At 44.5% G+C, this 18,102-nt stretch overlaps 1 protein-coding gene across 1 annotated transcript in view; it reads left to right on the top strand.

The window, feature by feature from the left end:
• The first annotated feature begins 332 nt into the window (after positions 1 to 332).
• TRABD2B (TraB domain containing 2B) overlaps positions 333 to 18,102 on the top strand; it is a 315,409-nt gene continuing 297,639 nt past the window's right edge. Inside the window, exons 1-2 of the mRNA XM_068953076.1 lie at positions 333 to 644; positions 1,583 to 2,143. Coding sequence (XP_068809177.1) covers positions 537 to 644; positions 1,583 to 2,143 — 669 coding nt within the window. The 5' untranslated portion in view covers positions 333 to 536. The remainder of the gene's footprint in view (positions 645 to 1,582; positions 2,144 to 18,102) is intronic.

The raw sequence follows: 18,102 nt of genomic DNA, 5'->3' as shown, positions 1-18,102 counted from the left end.
CCCCGCGGAGCAGCGCCTGCCTTCCCGGCTGCCTGGCGAGACCCTCTGTCAGCAGCGGCTCTTCCCAACCCTTCGGAATCATGTAAAAAAAAAAAATTTTTTTTTTTTTTGCGACTCCGTTTCACCAACCCGCCCCCCCCCCACCTCCTTCCAAACCGGCGGGGCGGGTGGGAGCTCCGAAGTGGCTTCTCCGATCTGCAAAATAAAAGCATGGCGGAGGCTGGCGATGAGCTGCAGCCCGGGAACCGTCCTCCCAAAGCATCCAGAGCCTCTGACAAACCCTGAGCCAGAGGGGGTGGGGGTGGAAAAGGGCGGGAGGGGGGAGCGCATGGGAGGGAGGGGGCAGCCAGTCCTTCCCTTTGCACTTGTCAGATGCAGATGGGACTGGCAAAGTTTGTTTGAATAATAAAAAAAAAAAAAAAGCCAAAAAAAAGGGGGAAGAGCAGGAGGAGGGGGAGGGAAAAAAAAAAAAAAGATCCTAGAAATCCAAAAAGGCTCATCTGGGAAAGAGAGAGAGGAGAGAGAGAGGAAGCGGGATGCAACTCAACCTGACGCTGATCTGCTTCGTCTTCGGGGGGTTCCTGCCCGACGCCGCGGCCCGGCGGGAGCAGATGGACACGGGGCAGTGCGACCTGCCCCGCTCGGTGAGCCGGGCCGGGCCGGCCCAGGGGCCCGCGCCGCCAGCGGGGGCGCGGCCGCACGGGGCAGCCCCGACGGGGATGCCCGGCTCGTCGCGGCGCTCCCCGGGAGCGGCGAGCCGCCGCCGGGCGCCCCACGCCGGGACGCGGCCGGGGGGGGGGGGGCGCGCGGGAGCGGGGCCGCCGCGGGGCGAGGTTGGGGGGGGGAGGAGAGCGGCGCAGCGGGAGGGACCCCCCCCCACCCGGCCGGTGGGTGTGGGTGGGTGGGTGGTTGTGTGTGCGTGCGCGCGCCCAGCCTCGCACGGGGCGCCCACGCGGCCGCCGCGGACACGCGTGGCCCCGCAGGTGTGGCGGTGCCCCCGGCGGCGCTGGCCCGCCAGAAGCGGGGTTGCGGCCGGGTTGGGGAGCCCTGTGCCAGGGCGTGCTTGTGCCCCCCGCGCCGCGCCTGCATGCATGCATGCCCGCATGCCGGCTCTCCTCCGTGGAGGTTGGCTGCTTTGTGTGTATATACACACGCACGCGCTGCATAAAGAGGGCTTCTCTGTGCAGTTAAACTGCTGTACACAGAGAGATATATACAGAGAGATAAGGCCGTTCTGGTGTATGGGGCGTCTATGCCGAGGCTGTGCTATGTGCGTTAAGGGAACGTGTGTGTGTATATACTTAGAGAGGGGGTCACTACGTGACTCCTGCTATACTGGAGTCCCTTCACACATTTGCTGTCTGTGGCTTTGCTTGCTCAAGAGTTTGGCTGGGGTTTGCCTGGGGAGATGGGGGAGAGGATCCCCTCGCACCCCTTCCCTGCGGGCAACCTGTGCGACAGGCATCCGCATACTGTGAGCTGCTTGCTGTGTGTGGCTGCCTCCTGCCCTCACTTTGCGCCAGGGCAGCGAGGGCTGCCCCTCTGCCTCTCCACCACTGACCAGCCCTTCCTCTCTCCACAGCAAGGAGAGCTCAACTCCTTCCTCTGGACCATCCGCCGTGACCCCCCTGCTTATCTCTTTGGCACCATCCACGTGCCATACACGCGGGTGTGGGACTTCATTCCCGACAACTCCAAGGCTGCCTTTCACGCCAGCTCCAGTGTCTACTTCGAGCTGGACCTTACCGACCCCTATACCATCTCGGGCCTGGCCAGCTGCCAGATGTTGCCCCATGGGGAGAACCTGCAGGACGTGCTGCCCCGGGAGCTCTACCGCCGCCTCAAGCGCCACCTGGACTACATCAAGCTGATGCTGCCCCACTGGATGACCCCGGACCAGCGGGGCAAAGGACTCTACGCCGACTACCTCTTCAACGCCATTGCTGGGAACTGGGAGCGCAAGAGGCCTGTTTGGGTGATGCTTATGGTGAACTCCTTGACGGAGACCGACATCCGCTCCAGAGGGGTGCCGGTGCTTGATCTCTACCTCGCCCAGGAGGCTGAGAGGATGAAGAAGACAACGGGTGCGGTGGAGAGGGTGGAGGAGCAGTGTCACCCGCTGAACGGGCTCAACTTCTCCCAGGTAAGGAGGTTCCTGGGCCTCTTGCTGTATCCCAGGAGGTGGGGGCAGCTCTCCTCGGATTTTTTTTCAGTTACCTGGGGGATCTCGAAGCCTGTTGCTGTGGAAGGGGGTGGCCCTCTTGCAGGCTTCAGTGGTCTTCTGTCAGGCTGCCTGTTCTCCCTCAGGGTGATCCATGCTATGTGCAAAAAAAGTGTGATGTGCGCAAAGACGTCTACACGTTTATCAAGTGTATGATCTATTTGAGAGGCAAATGTGCGTGGCGGAGCGTGGGGAGTCCAGGGTGTGACTGTGCGTCCACTGGCTTGTCAGCTGTGAGGGAAACTTCCGACCTCTATGTCTTACCAAAGAGCTGCATGAAAAGGGTTTTCTTTTTGTTTTTTTTAAATAAAGCAGCTCTATGGTACTTGTCAGGAAGAAAGTAAACCATGAACACTGAAAAAAGAAATTTAACTTCGTCCAAATAGATTTAAGTACATGCAAACTCTTGGTTTTCTTTTTAGTAGTTACTTTGACGTGGCTCACATTGCTGTCATGTGCTTGGAGAAATGATGTGCCCAATCTAACTGAATTTTTTTCCTTTTAGAACAGGTAAAGTTCAGAAAAAGCAAAGGATGTAGAGTAAGAAACAAAAGTTACTGGTGTAACTGGACGCCAGAACGTCTTTCAGTGGATTTAGCTTTAAACAACTAAATACACTAAGCCAAGAGATCTATTTCATTTCAGTGGATTAATCAGGAACACAGTCACAGCTATTGACTTTGCTTTGTGAAACTGTTTATATGAAATCAGATTTACCAGAAATTCAGGAAATGAATGTGTGTGGAAGAAAACAAATAATCCAGGGGAAATTTAAGATGGTGCCAGTTACTGCTATGATACTTCATTTTTAACCTCCTTTTCATCGTTGGTTTTAGATCCAGCTATTTCCAATTTTATCTTCCTGTCCTAGTTTGAGCAAAAAATTTCTTGGTGATGTGTGAATAGGGATTGTAGGACTGATCTTTGGTGTGATTAAATTGTCTTTAGAATGTTTTCAACTCCTTCAGTCCTGAATGGGAACTGCTTTAAGAGTCTAGCTTTCGCTAACATTTGGTTCACTTGATGTTCACAACTATAATTCTAACTCTGCACACTGACTTCACATGAGAAAAATGGTTGCATATACGTCTGGAGGGATTTTTTTGTTTTTTAACAAAAATAGTAAAAATAAAAGAAAGATCTTCTAGACATTTGCATTAACATGCACACAAAACAAGGAAATGATTTTACGTTGTTCTCTTTAAAAGGTTTAACTGCCTATCCTCTCTGTTGAAACCCTTCTTTAAGGTGAAATAAAAATAATTAACCATTCAAGATGCCTAATAGTTTTTCAATAGCATTTGGCTGTATTGGGTCAAAACGAGCAGTTAGAATCAAGCACATGAAAGCACTTGGTTTAAATTCTACCACTTGGAAGCCTTTTAAATGTGAATCTTATTACACTTTTTTTCTTTTTTGGAGAGAAAGGAGGAAAGGAAAGGGGATAGAGTACAAAACATGCATGTCTTACCATGATTCTGTTTTCCTCTTATTCACTAAATTTTAAATAGAATAAACAACTTCCCCCTCATTTTGCTACAATAGTAAACTAAAAAAAGAGCAGCAGAAGTATTACTGCTACCGGTAAGTAAATGGCATAAAGTTTGAATATTTATGCAAAAAGTTTGAGTTGATTAAAAAAAATACATAACATTATTACAGAGAATTGACATTACTACTAAAATAGATCAGCGTTCAGGAAGATTTTTCCTAGTCTGAAGCAGTTTCTGGGAACAAGGCCATCAAAACAACATGCGACAAAATTAAATGAAACAAACCAGATATTTATTTTCTTGCTTCCTCTAGATTTCATGCATCCTGACACCTGGCTAGTTGTTTAACAATAGTAATTTGTAATGTTATCACACCGTCTGGCAGTCCTACTGCTTGGTGTATTACTGTGCTAATTTAGTGGAGTGGATTACTATTGCTAGGTTTCACCTCCTAATTCCAGGTTTTAGAGCCTTCCTTAAGCAACACATAATTAAAACACACTAAAATGGAAATAAGAAATTGAGCAGCTTTTTGTCTTGTAGGATATTTACACAGTTTGATGAGAACATCTGTGATAAATTACAATTCCAAATCTGCTAAGGGCATCAGCAGTTTTTACCTGTTTTCAGCATTATTCTTACAGGAACACTGCTTGTAATTTCAACATTTAGCGTTCACATTTTAAAACTGTGTCTTACTGAATCGTGTCAGTGCTTTTATTCCCTTGTCCCTGATGTCCAGTATTTTTGCCTATAACAAATTAAAAAAAAATAAAATGCCTTTTTGCTCTTCTCCTCAAAGGCATCTTTGTGCTACTGCAAATATTTAATCTGACTACATGCACCAAATCGGTTAATCTGATACCATGAGGAGGAAGAAATCTAGGAGTGGTCCCGGTGTGGTACTTGGTTTTGATCTGTCCTGAAAGAAAGCGGATACACTTGAATTTTTGACCAAGAACGTTCTTTGAAACGTTCTGTGCGTCGCTTTGAAATGTTGATTGTCTTAGCCGGATGAAAAGATTAAGGTGGCTCATATAATTGGCTGCTTCCTGGAGAGCTAGCTCTTGCAGGTAGAGTGTAGCGCATTGTTTTCTATTGTAAGCCAAGAAACTTTGTAGTCTGACACTCTGCTCGCCCTGGAATTTCTGCAAAGTATTTTTGTGCTGATTCCCCAAACCTGCATCACTCATATTACCCTGCTTTCCCAGTGACCGGCTACTTCTCTAAAAAAAACCTCTTAGAGCATCCTTGTTCTAGCGACTCCAGCAAACGTTGGTGACACAAAAGCCAGGAGCAGACCCTGGGTATTATATAGTTGATGGTAAAAGCTTCTAAATTGCAGCAACAGGCTGAGTGAACTCTCCCCTGCAGCGGGGGGAGTTCAGATCAGACTTAGGTCAGATCCAGACTTCACATCTCTTTTTCTTCAAGTAGTTTCAGGGTTTTCATTGAAGACAAAACCAGAAAAGATACACTAAGAAGAGGAAACAGACAGAACTTTCCCACCTGGCAATATAGATGTTTATTTAGAGATTGACCTCGAAACTGCAAAATAGAGCAGGCTGTGGACTGAGCTAGCGGAGAGGTAGGTGGAGTTCAGGCCCTCCCTGGTGGGGACCCTGGGCAGAGCCAGTGCAGGGCTGGGTGCATGGGGGACGCAGCCATGCCAGCCTGGCAGGGCTGCATGGATGCGTCCCCCCGTACGAAGGTGAGGGTAGGAGAGGGTCAGGCTTCCCCCTCCTGTTTAGGACCCTCGCACAGGCCTGTGGTTAGAAGAAACTTTCCCCAGAGTGGCAAGCGCTGTCATTTGAGCAAGGAGGACTTTGCAGGTAGCTCCTCCAGGCGCTTGGATCTGGCCCTGGCTGTGTCTGCTCCGATCACTCCTCCCCTTTGGAGAGGGCTAGCACTGGGATCCCAGGTCTTCATTGTGGTGGTAAATGCCTGAGAATAATATCTTAGTGCCACTTAGAGCCAGTAAGGTCAGTAAGGCAAAGATCTCACTCCTCTAGTGTGTGTCTAGACCACCCTACCTTGGGGCGGTGCGTGGTAGGCATTCCGTCCCGGTATCTTTTCTTTTACTGCTCAGGCCTGTCTCTCTGCAGGACTCACAAACAGAGACTGAGAACATGTTGATATCCCTTCCTCAGAGTCAGGAAGGAAACTTCTTTCCCATCCCATCACTAGCTCGCTCTCGTCAGGGAGAATCTGCATTCAGCTCGTGCCAGATGCCTTTAACCCTGAGGTCTACAGGGGGAATTTTTTGTAAGGAGCCAACATTATCCTGAAATGTCTATCAGAAAAGTCGTTAGACTAAAGGGGAGCAAAAAAAAAAAACCCTTTATTTTCCTACTCTGGTCTGGGTTTTCTGTGTTGTGAATCTGAATATTCTCTGGCCTGTATCACTTCAAACTGCAGGGGGAGATGTTAAATATCAAACTGGCGTTGATTGGATCAGAGACTGCCTCAAAGAAAGAAACCTAGACCGTGCCAGATTAAACTTCACACTTCAGCATTCTTCCCCTTTCATTTCTTTGCCGCCTCATTCTCTGCACAAATAAACCTTGTCTCCCTACTTTCTACCAATGAGATAGCATTCAAGGGGCAGAAATGACTTTGTTAACAAAATCAGTCTTCATTTCCCAGGTCCTGCTGTTCCGTCAAACCCTGGGACATGGCAGCTTTGATTACTCTAGTGATAGGATTAGAGGAGGAACAAGTGCTGTTTAATAAAAGGCCAATGGGTGGTCCATCGAGTTTGGTCACTGACAGGTCTGCAGTCTTGAAGCTGGACCTTCAATGGCAAAACAGCATGACATACTAATATATAGGCAGGGCCATGGCTTGTGGACTTGCTGTTCCATCTTCCTTACCCCCTTAAAAAATTAAACATTTTCTGTAGTCACAAAGCTGAGATCCTCCGAGCTGACAGAACTGGTGTAACTGACTTAAAGGAAAATTTCCCTGTTTATATTAATAAAAGATCCTGACTTAAGGTTTTCCAAACCAGATTAAAGGGCTCAGTTTCTGAGCTAGTTGACTTTTAACAGTCTATGCGGTTTATTTGAGGGAGTATTCTTGAATGGCATTTTTTTCTTTGTGGAAAGGTGTTTTTGCCTAATAGAAATTTCATCAGTTTTTGCTTGCAAAAAAATTCAGGCTTCGTCAAAAGGGCAAGAGTCATCAAGAATAGTTTAATATATTCTGTTTTGATTACTGAATATTGTTTACTGAAATGTTGGTAAAAGGTTTGATTATATATGCATGCATGTAGTTTTCAGCTTGCTGTATTTAATTAAACTGTTCCCCCCACCCTAGGGTAAAAAAATTCCCCCAGTAAAATTAACATTGGGGTAGAAATGCATACAGCAGAAGTAGAAATCATTCCATTAACTCTGAATACTAATGGAGCTGCTTTACATCTTTACCAACCAGAACTGTTGAGGGTGAAACTATGCAGGTATTAAAATTACAGTAGTCACAGTAACACCTGAAAGGATCAGCAGCTGACATTTTATAGCTGTAGCTAACTGTATATGTTGCTATTTATTTACAGCCAGTTATGTGTAGCTCCTGTGAAAGCTACACCCACCCTGGCATTTGAGGCCTATTAAGAAAAAAGCTAGTCAATTAATGATGGCTCGAGGGGCAGCTGGCTATTCATCTACAGTATTTACTGTTTATATAACTGCAAGAAGTGTATATAGAACAAGTTAGGAACGAGCCCTTCCTTTCCCTCTAATCCTTCACGCATCCCTTGGTAAGATCCAAGCCCAAGACAATTCTATCTGCCTCCCAGGAGCAGAGCTGAGAAGGTCTGTGTTAGCTGATCTGGTTGCAAAATTGGAGGTGCTGCTTGGGGTCTCTTTCAGGCAGGAATTGCATCTTTGTAAGGCAGGCTTTGCAAGGAACACCCCCCCCACAAAACCATGGTGAACACTGCCCTCAGTGTAGTCCCTATGGTGACTGAGGCCGCTGAGCGTTGCCAGCATAGAAGTCAAATGGCAGCAGAGCTGTGCCATATTTTGACTGCACATTTGGCGAGGGATGAATTGAGCTCTGGCCCGCTCAGCGCACCATCCCCTTGGCTCCGGGGTGCTGGTCCAGCGCCAGCCCAGTGAAAGCTGGCCTGACCCTGACAGGGCACCCTGGCTCTGCTGCGATGCCTGAGGTGCAGCAGCCCTCCAGCAAGCTGCTGCTGAAGGCGCAGTGCTGTCAGATGTGTTCAGTTGAATGCGCTCCCTGGAGATACGCCCCGAGCTTTGCTCTGGGGGAGGGCAATTGGAAGAGGGACCAGCTGCCAGGCACAGAGCGACAGGCCAAATCCATCCCTGTATCCAGGCTCTTACGTTGCTTTCAAATGCCAGTGGGATCTCCCCTGAAGCAGTTGGCCACCACCTCTGAACTGTTGACCCGGTAAGTGTAAAATATGCCCCTCTTTACTAAATGATTTTCTCTTTCTCTGGTGGCTGCTGTTGCTTTCTGATGCTCTTGCAACAGCAGTCAGGATCCTGCCCCCAGCGAGCTCTGCTTATAAACAGAACGAACCATTGACCTTAAAAACCTCAACTTCAAGTACAGTGCAACCTACAGTCCTCAGAAAGCCTTTAACAGCCTCCCCTCAGCTCCCCAGTGAGTAGCAATCCACGTTATAAAGCCAGCCCACATCGTTCAGGCTAGTCAGGGGTTCCTGTACTGAAAAGGCCAGGAGTGATCTTAAGCAAGGGCACTCATTCACCTTGCACTCCTGTGGAGACAGAGATCGGCAGCAGGGCTCCTGGCAGAGCGTATTTGGGAACTTCAGAGGGGTGTGCTGTAAAAGAACAGATTTCCTCTGTGCGAGGCCTTCTGCTCCAAATCCTTGTTAATCTCTTCACTTTCATTAGGAGTTGATGAGATAGGTAAAAAGCCAGAGCAGAAATCATAACGTTATTGCTCGAGCCACATGAAATTGGTGTGATTTCTTTCATCTTTTGGTCCTATTAATGAGATCGCCACTTGCTTGGATGGGATTTTAAGAAGTCTTCCCAGAGCACGCACCTTTTAAATGTGCACAAAGCCTGAGATTTTCAATACAGACCAGTGTTTTGGGCACTTCATTTTCTAATTTCCAATAGCAAGCATTAGAAGGACTTTATTTTGCATGGAAGACATATCTGCCTAGTGCCCACACACTTTCTCCCAATCCTCCTTTCAAATCGATAAGCAATTCAGATCCTAGGTGCTTTTAGACTTAAAATCCGCAGAAAGCACAGCAGAGCGATCGCAAAACTTCCGTACCTTTCTTGAACCTTTCAAATCCTTTATGGGTTGAAGTCTCCAAGACATTTTTCTTAACACTGCAAAAACTTGTGGACTTAATGTTCTTTCTGTAACCCAGAAAGCATTGTGGTTTCCAGCTTGCTTGATACACCAGGAATTAAACTGGTGACTGTGGAGCTTAAAACTGCAGATACCACCGTTTGAGCTAACTGTCCAAGTTTTTAAACTGGAATTGAAACAAGATACGCTCTCTGCACGCTGGGAACAGACATGCAACTGAAACACATGACTGGTTGCACCCATCACAGCAAGGAGTAGTCATGGCATCTCATTCTCTTCTGTGGATTTGCTTTCTCTGGCACCCAAGCATATGTCAACTGCTTTGTGTCACTGTTATTGTATATATTGGATCTCGTTGTCATTTAAATCCATACAGAATTAAAAGTGACATGATTGATACCCATGTCAGAAGCTCAAGCAGGAATTAGCATAAATGACTGCTGCTTTTTTCACTAGTTATTCTAACAGCAGTCCTTACCATTTGGGTTTCCAGTTTTTAGAGCTTCTGCTGCAAGTCATTTCAGGACTTCTAGCACAATATAAATGAAAGTTGCTAAAAAGTGTAAATTAAAGCCATGTGTTCAGCATTTTGGGATGAATGTTGTATGACTTGAGGAGGCTCATTAACAAAAGTATTTTTAGTTTGAATAAGATCAAAGACCCTAGATTTTCCATTCTGAGGATCATTTAACATAGGCCTAGACACTCCATTTCTCGTCATATATAGACTCCTGTAGGCCAGTTATGCCTGAAGAAATCATCATCCCTGAAATATTATAATTAGATTTATTATCAGTGGATCGCTGGTGATTACCTCAGTTCAGGCACTGCAACAGCACTGAGGTGTGAAGAGTCTTGCAGATGTCAAAATGGAGTTTTATTGACTTCTTCAAGATCAGGATTGTAGCTCATACCTGTGGATTGTGGTGTCAGATGTGAATGACCATTGGGTATTAACCGAATCCTGTATGTTGTACTCATTCCAGAATGTCCCTTGGAGCCAGGGGTAACGCTGGACCATTCCCAGAAACTCCTTTTGGCAAATAGAGAAAGGATGTTAAAAAGAAGGGGAAAAAAAGTGTTCTGTTTTCTTCTTTTCCTAGGCTCAGTTAACATGAAAGTTATGAAGCCCTTCCAGTGAGTTCCAGTCCACAGGTTCTTCATATCTGGATTTCCCTGCAAATTCACAGAGTCCATCGCCTGCTGATTCAGGCTGCTTAACACTGTTCAAAAGAGCTAGCAATTCAGCCATAGCCAAAATGTTAGCTATAACAACACAATTAAGGGAGTAAGACTAAATGTTTTAGATTTTCCCTGGGTTCCATAAAACTGGCTTCTTCTGCCCTAACTCTTGTATTGGGGCACCCATTGGGAGACAAAAATATCCCCAGTACAGAAAACAGAAGGAGCTGCCTGCACAGAGCAGAAAGTGAAATTCGTCAGGCTCATTGCCTGAGCCAAGAAATGAGAAGAAGGAAACAGAAACCTTCAAGTTATTTTCAAACCTCTTTCCATTTTAATAAAAGTCAACTTACGAGGAACACAGGGAAAATATTTCTTTAAAGTAGGAGATTCTGTGCCTTGACAGTACCCCCTCAATATTTTAGAGACTGTATTAAATCCAAAGTTGCCATTAGGCTCCCTTGCTTTTGTTAACAATCACAATGAAGACTGATTATTCTCTGTACACTTTCTGCCATCACACGAATTTTGCCTTCTTTTGATTTCTTGCAGGCTTTTCCTATTACAGGTGACAGCATAATAGTGATAGAGAATATTTATTTAAATGCAAGACACAATGCTTACAGTATAGAGTTTGCAGAGTCAGCAGATTGTAAGAGGGCGAAAGGGTGATTTGAAAAGCATGCCCAAAGGTCTTTGAAGGTCTTTGTATTTCTGGCATGATTGATTTACAATTTTAGAAATCATCATCAAGATTAATATTATTCCAGAAGTGAAATGTCGTGGGATATATCCCGGTGCAGCTCATTGCCTCTATGGCACTAGCAAAATCATCACAGCACTGTTAATTGCAAAAGACCTTAAGCATATATCACATGAAGAGCTGGCCAAGACAAAGAAAGAACGTTAGGAGCCAACTGGGATGCTAACTTGTAGGTTGTTTTCAGTCTCAGTTAATTCTTTATTTTGGGGATATCACAGGAGGAGGAGAGGGGTAAGTATGCTAGAGAGTCTCAAAAATTATTGTTTTTATAAGAGTTAATTATACAGAAAGTCTTTCTTGTTTGTATTGACTTTCCTTCCTGAACAGCACAGGAAAAAGGGATAGAAAAGATATCCTTGAAAAATCTCATTATTTGCTTGTTGAAGGAAATGGCTTATTAAGACATAGAATCAAACCAAATCAGGTTTCTAGTACCAAGTTATGGCCAAAGCAATTCTAATATGAGCTGGGCTTCAGACAGCTGGGATGCTGTATTGGTAGAACACTGCAAGAATGAACTCCCAAGAGTTCTTGGCTATGAAATGAAACCCCTGTTTCAAGTTTTGGTCAGTGTTCATGTGAACAGGGAACTCACTTAACCCCATGAAAGTATAATTTTGGATAAAAACAGGCTTTTCATTTTGACCTTCAAGTAATGACTTAGGAGTCTGGAGGAGGAACTCTTGAGATAAACTCTTTCTGTCTCTAGACAGCTATCAGTCAAGCAGAAATAAAACATCCCTTGCAGTGGTGAGTCTTTGTGGGACCTTTGGGAATTGAACTCGATAAAGGATTCTTGCAAAATTAAGTCCATTGCCACTGGTAATACTTGTACACATACTGAGAAAAGAGCAGTGGTTTGAATGGGTAAGAGGACTCCGTTTCCTCACTTGTCCTTGGTGGCAGTGTCAGTGTTCAGTCTGCGCTTAGTTACCTGGGCACCGATGGTACCCAGGAATTTGGTATTGTTCTCTGCCGTGGCGTGCAGCAGGTTTGAGACTGCAGCCGGTCATCCTTTTCGGGGACTGTAAAGTAGCAGTTATTCATGGTTTAAAACTGTTAAAGCTGGTCTCTAATGGGGCTGTCTGGTAGGCTTGTGGGCATGTAACATGTTGCTGCAGGCAAAGTACAGGTCTCAGCAGAATTGGTTCTACTCTTAGGTCTGCCACTCAGCAGTCTTGGATAAGTGCTGTTCCCCATTTTGGCCTCAGTTTTCCCATCTGTAAAATAGGAGTAACTATACTTTGAGATATCTGCCTGGAGGGCTCTAAGTTGGAGCTATGTATCAATGCTTCTGCTTTAGAAATCCATCTAACGTATGCAAGAAGGTCTCTGACCTCCCTGTGTTATCTGAGTCACTTGCGGCCTGTAATGGATTTAAACACTATCTGTTTACAGGATCTCCATTATTATGGGACCATTATTCCCAGTTTTCAGGGATGGTTGATGTTCAAGTGGTCTTCCTCCACGGCTGCTACTAGGAACACGAGCCCTATGAGGAGAGTAATATCATAGGCTGTCTGACAACATAGACTTGAAGAGACACATCCTATCCACCCCAAAAAGTCTTAGGGAATGTTGCTTTCTGCAAACAATTAAGTCGTAGGAGGTAGTAGTCTTTATTCATCCATCCCCTACAGTCAGTCCGTCTTCAAGCAAACTTAAGTTCATTCATTTGGCATTTCTCCTTTCTCTTTGCAGAACATCAGGGAAGTGGGGTTTGTTTTGTTTTTATTTTTTTCCTTAAGACTATGAGTATCAGGCCAAAAAAACAGGTTATACCATTCTGAAATAACCCAGGTCTTCTCATGGAGAGATGAAATCTAGAGGGTTGAGGCAGCAAGCATTCACAGGCATGCAGCATTATTCGACGTTATATATTGGCTTATGGCTGTATGCAGACTTGCACTGACTAGCTCTTTACCGAGCTAATTGTGTGAGGCCAGGGAGGATTTTCTTTATTAACTCAAGTGGCTTGGCTGTGAAATGAGACATAATGTACAGTGTATAATTCAAGCTCGCTTTCAAAGGCATTTTTGGTGAAGCTGGGTATCCAGAGAGACCTAAGCCTCCATATATACCTCTGAAACACACTCTAGAAACTTAGTAATTTAAAGCCAGCATTTATGCTGGTTCATGTTGCAGTAATGGAATAGTGCTGACTTAAAAAAATACTCTATTTATATCTTAATGCATAAAGGTGTTTTTTTCTGAAATATAAACTGACTGCTTTGAGCACTCACTGTCTGTTAATTATGATTGGACAAGCATGCAAGGGACTTAGCATGTAGAGACTTCAGCAATTTATGACTGTGAAGTTTAAAGAAAACATGGTTGGGCACTAAATTTAGTGCTTGATGTACACTCTCAAACCTCCTGAAAGTATGTGTTGTCCAGAATCACTTCTAGTATGCCTTTGTGTCTTGGGTAGTACAGAGAGCTAAAATCTCCCCAAAACTGTCATATTTTGGCCAAGGATGGATTTTGTCATTACTGACAAAGCGATCCCAGTGGAAGATACCTGTAGGAATGCAAAACACAATCACCAAAACCCACACAAGATCCCTTATCATGCTCTCTCTAAGGCTGTTGCAGATTCATTTGAATTACACTGGAAAGATTTATCTCTTATTAATGGAGTGCTCTTCATTTTTTAAAATTGAGTTGTTGTGCAACACATCAAGTAACAATGTCATAACACATCGTAAATCAGTTTGTTCACTGAAGTATTCTAGATGAGTTAATCTAACATCCTGGACACAGTTCACGAGCAGTTAATTTTAGCAGTTCTCTTTGATATATATCAGTTAAAGCAAAGCAACCCTAGCTATTATGGAGTAGAGTCAAAATTGGTTAACAGCAAAGCAAGTACAGACAAAGATTGTTCAGAGATAAAGCCTCTGGCAGATCATTCAAGGGATTTTAGCTTTTTATAGAACAATCATAGCTCTAATACCAGCAGTGCAGACACTCTGGGACAAAGAAAAAATACACACACACGCACACGCGCGCACACACACACACACACACACACACACACACACACACACACCCCACACCCACCCACCCACACAGAAAACCACAGAAAGAAACCACACACACCACTTGGTACTTGCATCTAACAAGCAAGTCAAGCTAAAGTTCGCCAACCATGATGTAGTTACAAAAGAACTCCATGGCAGGCAATGAGATGGGAAGAAATACCCCAAAAAAGGCATTCAGGAATTATTCCCATTGTTAGTGGGAGAAACTGAGAGCGTTTGATTTGAAACACAAATTAATCCAGCAGCCTGCCAAATGCCATTTATCTCAAGGTCATATAATGTAAATAACTCCAAGAGTTCACTCTAAAGCGGAGAAGCAGGAGGTAGCTAAACAAAAATAGGGGAAGAGATTCCTCTCTGTTTCCTGTGGAGGTTCAGCATGCTACTGACACATTTTCAAGGCCTGGCATTAGTAACTTGAGTCTAAAGCATTAAGGGTAGAAAAATACACCAAGAGTATAAAGTACAGCTGAATGTGGCACCGCTAAAGAAACTTATTTGAGAGCAAGCCGCTAAGTTGCCATGCATTTTCTGCAAGTATTAGTCAAGGAGTCTAACTTTAAAAAGTAAAAATCAACCAGGAAGAATTTTCCTTTTGGAAGTTTGAGTCTGAAAAGATTGATTCCTGTTGTACATTAGGGATGACTAATATTTATTTGCCTGTCGAGTTCTGTAGTCGCATGCATTTTCCCCTTCTTCCAACACACCAAGTACCATAGCCTTCTTAAAGTTTCTAAGAGGAATAAACAGGCTTAGCAACTGTCAGGTCTAGTAATGCATCATCCCTACCAGTCAAGGAGGGAAAGGGTGTGTTTTACTGTAATCTCTTAGACCTGAGAGTATAGCTTTGAAGATACCAAGGGGAGAATCCTCAAAAGACTTGGCACAAATAGATCGCTGAAGACAGCCAGCAGCAGTGCAGATTGTACCTAAGCTTTCTACGCAACAGCTTAGTGCTTCCAAGTTTTGACAATAGTTCATGAGCTGGTGGAAGCATGTGGAAAAAACAAAGACCTATATCAGCAGCAGCAAGGAGCAGAAAAGTGACAGTAAAAACTATGGTCCCGAAAGCCAAGGTGATTGAAGACTGAGATGATATGCTCTCGGGGAGACCCTGTGGTTACTTCAGGGTAAGCCATGCCTGCAAGAACTAGTTCTCAGTGTTTCATTGGCTTCTGCTATTATTACTAGCTGAAATAGTTTCTCTTCCAGTTCTGGTAACACCAGTGTATACTAGTAGTGCTCGTGTTTCTGAATATTATTGTTAGGGTATGTCCGTGCTGTATTCCAGCCAGGGAAATAAGCTAGCCCAGTAGAACTGGACTGCCACCAATATCCAGATGCATTTGTCTGCAGCTGCCTTAGAGCTCTCCCTTGCATTGCAGTGGACGGTCAAGGTATGCCTCTGTTCTCTGGGGTGAAGCTCCTAAAGCAAGTAGTGCAGTCCTTGGAGTCCAGGAACTCAAGAACTACCAACGCCGTGTCGTTATGGTCCTGGAAACTGCCCACACTGTCTTTCCCACTGGTTTATGCAGAAAGGAGTTTTGTGTAGCCAAATAATTCATGATGTTAGTCAGTGTTCTTCTGATTTATTTGCAATTTAGATACGCTTAACAAGCAGGCTGAACGGGGTTACTTTTGGTTTCACGGTGAGTTCTTGATGCAATCAAGAAAGGAGAAATAAATCAGAAGGAGAATTTCAAATGGAAAATAGTTTGATTCTACTGTGGTTCAGACAGCATTCCTGTAAATCACTACACAGAGTCCTGTTCATCTGTACCGTCTGAGCACCAGTCCTTCAGAACAGAAAAGAAGCAAACTGGGCATTCAGATAAGACCTAGAAAAGCCTGCTTCTGCAGGATCCGGGAATTAATATGTCTGTAGGACAGTTTTATATCTATAGGCCTTACATAACATCTAGGAAGCTGAGGCATGAGGAAGCACTTTGGAGGAAGGTACTGAAATGAGGCCTCCAGACATCAGTACTGTCACTTCTGACCTCAGAAGCTGAAACAGCCTAAATGTATTAATCCACTTTGGGCTAAGATTGTGATTTATCCATCTATAAATTTCTCTTAACCCTTTAATCTTCTTTAATTGTCTTAGGAAAAGAAATATCTGTATGTGGAGGACCTAGAGTCAATGAAATGGTGAGGTGAATGAGTCATCTACAGAAGTCCAGGCTGATTGCTATGTCCAGTTGGTATCAGAATATAAAACTAGACAGAAACAGAACTCCTCCACTGTTCAAGGAAGGAATTATGGGACACATCTCCACTCCCCATCTTTATACTCCATTTTAGTCCCAAATGAAGCTGATTTTTCTCAAACACAAATACTCTTTACAAATGGCAGAACACCTACGATTGCATCGTTAGCAATGAACCGAGGACACTTCTGTTGCAACAATTTTTGTTAAGGAGTTGCTATGTTGAAAATCCACTGATTTTGGCACAGGCTGTAGAGCTCAGCTGCTCTACTTTGCATGTCCTGCCATCATGCAGCAAGCATGCATCTTGCTAGACATTGCAGTAGGGCAGCCAGTTGGCTTCTCCCGACCGCCTTAGGTTTCCAGATGTCATAACAAAATGAGAGAGAGAGACTTAGCCATCTTCCATTTGTTTACGCTGGAGCTGCTAGGCAGAGACCAAGCCACAACACTGCACAGCTTTTCAAAAAGGACTTAATAGGCCTCTCTGTAAACAGATCTAAATATTTGCTCCAGTGACATTTATCGCATCACACGTCTGGCGTGAGTGTTTCGTCCTTGTTTTGCTTGCGTGTTTGGATTCTCTTATAAACATTAATGAAGTGCTTGAATACAAATGAATAATTCTCCCCCCACTTCTTCCCACCCTGGAGGGGAGGGGAATGGAAGGGCATGTAGTAATAATAGTTCAACCTTCAACCCATAATTGCTCAGGACATTTTGATGACAGCTTTCATTCTCACATGCTTTAAAAGACTTTCTTCCTTATGTACATCCACACACAGGACATTGCACCTTTCTTCAAAGGCAGCTGCATCTGGGTTGCGGGTAGGAGGCAGCGCACAGCAGTGCGTCATTTATGTCTGACTGGTTGTAGCAAGTTGTCCTGCTGTGAATTGCCACCAGAATGGCAGCTTTGTGCCCTATCTACAGTGTATTTAATGGAGGAGAGAGAGGAGCATCTGCTTTTGGCTACTGGTTAGACAGAATACTGAGCCTGAAACACCTTTAATCTGATTTCATATAGCTTTTGTTATACCTGCCGTTGGAGAACGGAAGTCATTCATTAGGTATCAGGTAGTTGTCTACAGCTTGGATATGACTGGAGACAATATGCTTCTGTATAGCCCCTTCCATTCTCTCAGTGCCTTTATGGAGGATATAGGGCCAAGAAAGAGGGCAACTTGGTCCAGCCTTTGATTGCCTCATTAAAGGAAAGGGGTGGAGCATGGGTATGGAAAGACTGACCAAATCTTAATTCCCTAGGTAGTTACCTTGGGGCCAACCGTTTAGGATCCTTCTGAATGGTCTAGGGTGTGAGGCCATAAAATAGATGTGTCGGGTGCCTGTTTCCTGCCCAAAAGAGGGGTGAAATTTTGAAGCATCAAGGCTTCATTTCTTAAGCTGCTCCTGACTGAAAAAACATTGTGCAGCTAATTCCTGTGCACTTCCAAATGACACAGTATCTTCATGCCCAATGAACTATTATCAGCTCCTGCCAGGCAGGACAGTGCTTTGCTCAGGACTTTTACAGAGCATCTTCAGTTTCCCCAGCTGGGCTTGCAGAAGCAGTTATGTGGCTTGCTTGGAAACCAACAGAAAAAGAAGCTCCATATCAGCAAAGAGGATCTCTTTAGAAATTCAGCAAATCTATGCAACAAAATACGTGGTTCCTTGGAACGGAGAGAGGTTTGAGAGAAAAACTGCTACATTTATGCTGTGAGGCTTAAGAGTAGTAACCCATTCCTAGAAACTAATCAGAAGTTCATTGTGTAAATGATTAAAAAAAAAATACTGTGTGCAAGACATCTGTGGGTTTGTTGCCTGCAAGAACGCTATGTGTAAAGGATTTATTTCAGAATAATCA

Source organism: Struthio camelus, chromosome 8 (genome assembly GCF_040807025.1).
Source record: "Struthio camelus isolate bStrCam1 chromosome 8, bStrCam1.hap1, whole genome shotgun sequence".
NCBI classification, from domain to species: domain Eukaryota; kingdom Metazoa; phylum Chordata; class Aves; order Struthioniformes; family Struthionidae; genus Struthio; species Struthio camelus.
Note: the sequence above shows the minus strand (reverse complement) of the source record. Positions and strands in the feature narration are given on the sequence as shown.